The following is a 9032-nucleotide window of genomic DNA, read 5'->3' as shown; positions in this document are numbered from 1 at the left end:
ATATCGAGGAGTGTGCGCACCTCCATATAAGCTCAAAGGAATCAAAACGTAACTAAACAGTTGTGTGGTAGTTTAATCAAAGATGTCCGCTCTTACATTCATTGTTAATATTTAATATAAGGACTGTTAAAATATTGAATAATAAATGTTTTAAGTAATTTATGGTTTTATTCTTCTAAACTATTCATTAAATTATTGTATGATTTATTAACAGGCCTTTACTTAACACTATTCTTTTATAATTAACTAGCTATTGCTCGGGATTTGGTTCACGTGAAGTTAAAAATCAGCCAAATTAGTGATTATGTGGTTTTATAGTGGTGAATTTTTTTTAATCGGCCCCGTATTTTTTGAGTTATAGAAAAAAAAATGCATTTCTACACTTTAATAAACATTTACTGATTTAAATACATTTAAACTAAGTTTCCGTAGATTTAGTATCAGAAGTAGTAGTAGAAGTTACTGTATTATCTACAGAAACAGTTTGTTTGAACCATTTCTCGTATGCGCTGATTCGTGTGAACATATCGGGAGTTCCTCGCGCACACGGCAGCCCCCACGACACCAGCCCGATCTGCTTTCCAGTACTCACTTCGATAAGAGGACTGCCGCTATCACCCTAAAAAAACCATTAAAATAACAACCTTAGTAACATTATAAATGCGAAAATTTAAATTAATGGAGTTTGTAGCCTGAACGGCTGATTGAATCTCGATAAAATTTGGCATAGATGTAATACATATGTTACAATAACACATATGCTTTTTTTTAACTTTTTCTTTTAATTCCACGCTGACGAAGTCGCGGGCGATAGCCAGTTTTTAATAATGAAACAAAAACCTAGTACAATGTGTGGAAGAACACGAAACGAATAATCTCGGCAAAATCTATTAAGCCGATTAGCCTATAGGATGCAATTTTATTCCCCTTCCTGGATGATTTTCAGAAGCAAATTCCTTCTGTAGCATAAATGACAGCTAAATAAAAAGATATACTGACATTACACACGCCATGGTTCACCGAATGATAAGCGCAGAGCATGAGGGGAGGCTCGACAGGCGGTACTTGCAGACGTATCGACGCGGCCTCTTTCTTCACTTCCTCTGCACATTGCTGTCCATCCACTGTCATCATCTCCAGCTCCAATAACTCAGAAGATACTGGTTTTGTTTTCTAGAAATTGAAACAATAGCCATTATGTTTTGCCTCTACCAATGCCCCATACATATTAGTTCTCTTTTTCTCTCCGATCCTAATTCACTGAATTTAATATGCTTTGTACTTCAAAATTTTGTATGAACTGGAAGGTTCTTAAACTTATCTATACCTATCTATTTCTACGTTATTTGGACTCCTTAATTAGTGGTTGTATAAATACTAACATTAACTCTCCCCCAACCGGCGACTATCGCTTCAACATCAGCTCCGATGTTCTGGTAACTTAAGACGATAAGCTGAACATTCTTGGAGAAACTGACGTCTGTTGCTACAATCAGGAATCCAATATCGTTTTTCAGAAGCGACGGATCGTACTCAGGATGTGTGATGTTGCCCGATATATTGTACGTTTTGCCGCCAGAGTTCCAGATGTTGGTGCCCACTGTTATACTGAGAGAGCTGGAATTTATAAAATAGATAGCCGTAAATAAATCTAAAGGCCACCATATATGAGCAGCTTCAGCAATAGCGGCGATTATCGAATGCTAAGCAGTCCGTGTACAGGATATTTCTGAAAAAATATCGCGAAGTTTACTTGATAAGTGATCCATTGCGGTATAAGGCGGAAATACAATGAGCGACAGTCAGAACATGCTTAGCTGTGAACAGCGAGCCCGCGCAAATGAAGCTACGGACTGTAGTCCCTACGGTGACAGCTGCAATGTAAGGCGCCGCGCCATCTTCCGCAGGCACACCGCCGAGGATGCGCCCCCGGGATTCCGCGTGGATGAACAGCTCTGAGGTGCCGTAATCGTATGATGTAACTCCTAGGTTATCAGTATATTTATTATTTACTTATTAGCAGGGTTAAAGAATAAAACTAATTGCCATCCTTCCGCATTTATACTAGGCGCGCGACCCGTTTAGTCTTTTATAATATCAGAAATTAGTGTAAATAATTCTGCGACCTCTGTGTGAAGATAGATTAGTTTCGACTAGCTATATTTCATTTAAATGTTTTCTCCCAATTTGTAGGTCACCAATTTGGACTAAATCGACAATAATTATTGGATGTAATCTTTAATATCCAAATATATTAAACTCACCCGAATTCGTAACAATTAGCACAAAAATAATTCCTTTAAACAACATCCTTGTTGCAACTCGGCGATACATTTGCGATTTCCTTGAACATTTGGGTATTTATATGTGTAATTGTATTTAATCAATTGAACATTTCAATGAAATACATTCAGTTGATAAGGAATCCTAATTTCGTTCTGAATTCAAGTTCGAAACAGTTTCTAGTGACTCTTTAGAATTTTATTATTTTTATTACAATTGTAATGTTGGTATTTCAGTAATAACAATGTTGTTACACAATTTTTTGTGAGTTTTTTAGTTTAGAAATATGCATAAAATGCACTTAAACGGCAATAATAAAACAGCATGTAAGCCAGCGAGAGTTAACGGATGGAACTAAATAAGAACATGCGCCAACGACATCTATCGGTAGAACTTGTCTTTTGCGGACTGTTTATACAATTTACGCTAAACTAAGTTATCTCTAAACAAGTGATAATAAACTAGTTTGTATGAGTTTTTTTTAAATAGTTTCCACAAGTGTTCTAATAAGGCAATACCCTGTATAGTTTATTATTCCAACAATAGGCAGTTTTTATACATTAAAAAATTGTACAAACATGTTTGTCCATGGCTTATAATAAAGTTTAATTTGCGTATATGTGAAGTGCGTCTATGGTTGCAAATATTAGGATTTCAATTCTGAATTTATTATACCACTAGTTTTCATTAAACAAAAATAAAAGTGAATAGCCTATGTGTTCTTCCAGACTATCCTCTATGTCTATGCCAAATTTCATCGTGATCCGTTGAGCAGTTTAGGCTACAATCTCTAACAAACATCCATCCTTCAAAAGAAGAGTAAACAGCTACCTATTAAGCTAGCCTGTCCCATATTTCAACCGCATCATCACTTTCTTCAGGTGGGATCGTGGTCAAGCGCTAGCTTAGCAGACGTAAAAAAACATACATCTAAACTTTCGCATTTACAATATTAGTTAGTAAGAAAGATTGTTATTTTAATAGCATGAATTAAAATGGTTCAATAAAACACCATTATAAGTTGATATTTTCTTACGTAGATATTTTTCTTCAAACAGACGTAGACAGCATTTATTGTTGAAAAACAATTCTTACAATGTTTGATACATGTTATTGTAAAATAGCATTAGAACATAAATTACACGGATGTCCTTAATACATGACGCTAACAATCCAGTCCCTGTATGTGCTCAGTCGTACGTACATGTCGGGTGCACCGCGAACGCAAGACAGACCCCACGATACGATGCCTATCTGAAGATTGTTTTCTACATTCAATAGGGCACTGCCGCTGTCACCCTGCAGTTGGAAAAATAAAATAAATACTTAAAAAGCTGAGTCACATTCTGTGCATAAGATATTTTTTTTAGTAGATGCAAGCAAAGAGTAAAAGCAATCTTTGAGGACAATGTATCGGGGATAAGGAACCTACTCGTATTAATTTGTCCGGTTTAGCACACTGTTAAAGCACATATGATAGAGCCAAAGCTCGTATGAACAGTGGTAGAGCCCGCTTTAACATCTTCGCACGAATGGGCCGGCTCGCCCGGTGTAATACCACGACCACACAGAAAACAGGCGTGAAGTGGAAGCAATTTCACGTTTCGTCTGAAGAGTGTGGTGCCGGAGGCCGAATTTTAGTCCCTTTCCCTTTCCACTCTTTTCTTAAAAAGAAAGGATGGGAATGAAAAGTGGATTTAACAGGAAAATTTAAAGAGGAAAGGTCCTCTTTATGTTCGTCTCATCCTCCGTCAATTAAGGGTAGGCAACACATCTGCAATTGCGGATGTTTATGGGCAGCGGTTGCTTTTCATTTCGGTGGATTCAGGCCGCTTGCTCGTTTGCCATCTTATATTATAAAAAAAAAAGATTCAGCGGTGCTTTCATTTGTGTGTGTTGTATACTGACGGTGCACATGGTGCGTTCTGAAGGTTGGAACACGCATAGCATGGTTCGTGGATCGACCGTGGGCGCTAACATGCTCAACTGAGCTGCGACTTCCGCCACCACGTGTACGCACTCCTCAGCATCCACTGTCACCGTCACCAGTTCCATAAGCACCTCGGACTCAGGTCCTTTAAACTGAAAATGATCACATTATCACATAGGATAAAAAAAATACAGAATTCATTTTAAATTTGGAAAAGAGATTAAAAGTACTTACCCATAAGCTCCCCCAGCTAGCGACGCGGGCGCGCACTCCAGCGTCTATGAAGTCGAAGCTGAGACCGACTGGCTGCACGTCATAGGACAACATTACCTCTGTGGACGTCACCATGATACCAATATCATTATTGAGGGTCGCAAAGTTGTACTCGGGATGAGTGAAGTTATACGAGATGCCGTATGACTGGCCGCCGGCCATCCAGCGATTGGTTCCCACTGTCACGCGCATGGTGCTATTATTAAAAAAATATTACTTTCATGTCGTTGTCATTGTTTAATAGATTTGTAGAAAACTTACTCGCTAAAAACACCATCATCGTAGATTAAATCTATGCAGTGAGCGGCTGTCAGAATGTGTATAGTGCTAATCAGGGAGCCACCGCATATGAAGGTTCTGACCATCAGGCCCCTGGTTATGGCCACCATGTAGGGCGCGCTACCATATGGCGCTGGGATGCCACCGATCACGCCGGAGCCAATCTCCGGGTTGATGAAGAAAGCATGACGCCGTGTCGGGTTAGCTGAGTTAAACAACAATCTATTACAACTTAATTACTCTTGTAGATGTGAAGTTTTTATATTCAGAAAACAATTAAAAAGGCTGGTGTAATAAAAACTGACCCAAGCCGGCCGCAAGAAGCGTTACCAGGAGAATTACGGCTTTCAAAACCATGCCTGCTGCGCGGTTGACATCGTTTGTCCAAAATACCACATTACGAAATAATACATTTGTACGAGTGCAACTATAATCTGTTTTCCTATTGTGGCATAGGTGATTATTGAACTGATACGATTAAATGTAATCCGAATGCTGGGCCACCAAAGCTGCGGATGAAAAGAGATTGCATGTGGCTGAGATGTGTATGTTAAGATGGGTGTATGGTGTGACAAGAATGGATAAAGTTAAGAATGTGTACATTAGACGAAGTTTGAAAGTAGCGCCAGTGGTGGAGAAATTCAGAAGCAAAACTTTAACGTGGTAAGATTGAATATGGATGGCTACAAAGGTAGGGGAAGACCGAAGAAAGTATAGATGGATTGTGTGAAAGAGGATATGCTTAAGAAAGGAATGGATTCAGATATGACGGCTGATAGAGATATAAGGAATAAGGGCATGTTGATGGTGATGATATGATAAACTTTTCAGATTATGAACTATAAGCTGATACTAGTGATTAATAATCTGATGCAAACATTAAGGTAATATCTATTGATAGATAGGTAACATTAGTATATCGTTTCTTGGACTATCTTGACTGGTTTTCAAACATGAATAACTAACGTAGTTAAGCATTTTTAGCGACTCTTTTCGTTTTGTGACAAATAAACGAAACGGCAACTAGAAGTTGCTTAAATAGCCGAACAATTGTTCCCCATAAACATTCGCATTTGCAGATGCATTGTTTATTTTTAATCAATAGATAAACGCACAGAAAGAGAATATTTCCCTTAATTTTCAGAAATTAGTATAATTAATTTTGCGACCTCTATAGATAGACTGGCTTCGACTAGCTATGGCTTATTTAAGTGTTTTCTGTCCATTGGTAGGTCTAATTCTAATTTGATACGTACAACTCACCTGAGTTCGTAACAACTAGCATTAAAATAACTCCTTTAAACAACATCCTTGCTGCAGCTCCGCCATACATTTGAGATTTCCTTGAATAATTGGATTTTTATACGTGTAATGTTTGAATTAAATCAATTAACTACACATTTCGTTGAAATAAATTCAATTGATAAGGAATCCTAATTCCGTATAGAAATAAGTTTGATTACAATTTAAAAAGACAAGAATTGTATTTTTGGTACAACAGTAGGAACTACATCGTTACACAATTATTGTAATTTTTTGTAACTTAGAAATATAAAGAAAATAATAAAACAGAATGTAAGCCAGCGAGAGTAAACGGATGGAACTAAATAAGAACATGCGCCAACGACATCTATCGGTAGAACTTGTCTTTTGCGGACTGTTTATACAAATTACGGTAAACTAAGTTATCTCTAAACAAGTGATAATAAACCAGTTTATATGAGTTTTTTTTAATAAGATTCCACAAGTGTTCTAATAAGGCAATACCCTGTATAGTTTATTATTCCAACAATTTTCATATGTACATTAAAATTTTTACAAAACATGTTTGTTTATGTCTTAAATAGTAAAGTGATAAAGATTTGGACCGAATAAGCATAGCGAGAATTTGCCTAAATGTGAAGTGCGTCTACGGTTGAAAATATTGCAATTAGGAACCTGAATTATTTAGTCTAACAGCATTCATTAAAATGGTTAAATAAAACTTCATTGTAGATTGAAAATTTCTTACGTAGTTATAATAGCATTTATTTTTCTTTACACACTAAATTTATTGTTACAAAATCTAGCTTACAACGTTGTATTTAGAATATCAGTTCGTTCATAAATTCTATAACAGGTATCTAATCCATGACGCTAGCAACCCAGTCCTTGTATGTGCTCAATCGTACGTACATGTCCGGTGCACCGCGAGCGCACGAAAGCCCCCAAGATACGAATCCTATCTGAAGATTGTTTTCTACATTCACTAGGGCACTGCCGCTGTCACCCTGCAGAAAAAACACGAATACATAAAAGGTAATACAAGTCACATTCTGTGCGTAAGAAGCATATCTTTTGAATAAGTACATCCAAAAGTAGAATAAAAGCAATCACTGACGACAATGTAACTTGTGATTGTTAAGGCTTTGGCCCAAGAATAGAGAATAATCGGAGCCTTAATTGCTAAATATTACATTGTGTGTTTTGCATACTGACGTTGCACATGCCGCGTTCTGCGGAGTGGAATACGCAGAGCATGGTGTGCGGGTCGACTGGAGGTACAGGCATGTTGATCTGAGCTGCGACCTCCGCCACCTCCCGTACGCATTGCTCGGCATCCACCGTCGTTGTCACCAGTTCCATAAGCACAGCAGACAGAGGTCCCATATGCTGAAAATCAAATGGAATCCCAAAAAAATATAAATTTATTTTAAATTTGCAAGACTGATTATTTTAAAGTATTTACCCATAATCTCCCCCAGCCAGCACCGCGGGCGCGCACACCAGCGTCTATGAAGTCGAAGCTCAGACCGACTGGTTGCACGTCATTGGACAACACTACTTCTGTGGACGTCACCATGATCCCGATATCGTTCCTGATGGTCTCCAAGTTGTACTCGGGATGAGTGAAGTTATGTGAGATGCCGTAAGATTGGCCGCCGGCCATCCAGCGATTGGTGCCCACTGTCACGCGCATGGTGCTATTATTAAAAAATAATTACTTTCATGTCGTTGTCATTGTTCAATAGATTAGTATAAAACTTACCCGCTAAGAACACCATCATCGTAGACTACATCTATGCAGTGAGCGGCTGTCATAATGTGTCTAGTGCTGATCAGGGAGCCACCGCATATGAAGCTTCTGACCAGCAGGCCGCTGCTCATGGCCACCATGTAAGGTACGCTTCCATCTGGCGCTGGGGTGCCACCCACCACGCGAGAGCCGGCCTCAGCGTGGATGAACAAGTCAGAGAAAGCATGTCGCCGTGTCGGGATAGCTGAGTTAGAAACAATATTCGCTTACAACTTAGTTAAGTTAAAGTAGTTACTCTTAGGGTGTTTAAGTTAATACTTTTTTAATAATTAATTATGTTTATGTAGGAAAAATTAGTAGTTGTGCAATAAAAACTGACCTAAACTGGCTGCCAGAAGCGTTACCAGGAGTATTCCAGCTTTCAATACCATGTCTGCTCCGCGGTTGACAACGTTTGTCCAAAATACCGCATTACGAAATATATTTGTACGCCTGCGCAGCTGTAATCTACGTGTTTTCCTATTGTGTCACAGCTGATTTGATGAAATGATACGATTAACTTCAGATTGTGAACGATAAGTTGATACTACTAATTAGTTATCTGATGCAAAAATTAAGGTAAATATCTCTATATAGATAGGTAACATTATTATGTTCCAATTATACGTAACAAAATAACGATGACTGTTGGTTTACAACTTCACAATTGAAAAACTAACGTAAGACATCATTAAGCTATAAATGCAACATTTTTAGCGACGTGTTTAAAACAGTATTTTCGCACAGATAATGAATGAATATCAGTACCATTTAGATACATACAGTACCTGAATACAGTACAATTTACATTTATATACATAGTACATCGCTTTATAAGAATGTGTACACCTGAAACTAAACTATCGCACAACTGTTTACTCGCTTTGATTCATATGTGCTTATATGAAGGTCTCACTACTCGATTTTTAGCAGTGCAACTAAACAGTTGAATGGGCTGTGAAACAATCGACAATCGAACAACAGTTAACTAACAATAGAATCCGCTTTATCTTTGCACTGTACGGCCGGTTCGTCCACGACCACACAGAATACAGTTGTGAAGTGGGAGCAATTCCGCGTTTCGTCTGATGACTGATGTCGGAGGCCTAATTTTAGTCCCTTTTTAGTCTTTTAGGCCTAATTTTAGTCCCCTTCCCAAAAGAAGGAGGTATTCAATTCGTCGGTATATTTATTTTATTTTTTTTTTTTTTT

General features: G+C 38.0%; 2 protein-coding genes across 2 annotated transcripts in view; both read right to left on the bottom strand.

The window, feature by feature from the left end:
* Nucleotides 1-378: 378 nt before the first annotated feature.
* LOC106101438 (serine protease persephone-like) lies at nt 379-6098 on the bottom strand. The gene is made up of 8 exons (XM_013280675.1): nt 6029-6098; nt 4748-4970; nt 4448-4682; nt 4188-4365; nt 1754-1985; nt 1383-1617; nt 1000-1173; nt 379-619 (listed from the first exon to the last, which is right to left on the bottom strand). The coding sequence occupies exons 1-8, from the start codon at nt 6096-6098 to the stop codon at nt 419-421; spliced, it is 1548 nt and encodes a 515-aa protein (XP_013136129.1). The 3' UTR covers nt 379-418.
* A 790-nt stretch (nt 6099-6888) lies between these two features.
* LOC106101437 (serine protease 27-like) overlaps nt 6889-9032 on the bottom strand; it is a 7490-nt gene continuing 5346 nt past the window's right edge. The window contains exons 6-9 of the mRNA XM_013280674.1: nt 7794-8025; nt 7494-7728; nt 7244-7417; nt 6889-7035 (exon numbers count right to left, since the gene is read on the bottom strand). Of these exons, the coding sequence (XP_013136128.1) occupies nt 6889-7035; nt 7244-7417; nt 7494-7728; nt 7794-8025 (788 nt within the window). The remainder of the gene's footprint in view (nt 7036-7243; nt 7418-7493; nt 7729-7793; nt 8026-9032) is intronic.

The sequence above is a fragment of the Papilio polytes genome, unplaced genomic scaffold, assembly GCF_000836215.1.
Source record: "Papilio polytes unplaced genomic scaffold, Ppol_1.0 DF823980.1, whole genome shotgun sequence".
NCBI lineage: Eukaryota > Metazoa > Arthropoda > Insecta > Lepidoptera > Papilionidae > Papilio > Papilio polytes.
This window is presented reverse-complemented; position numbering and strand designations above follow the sequence as displayed.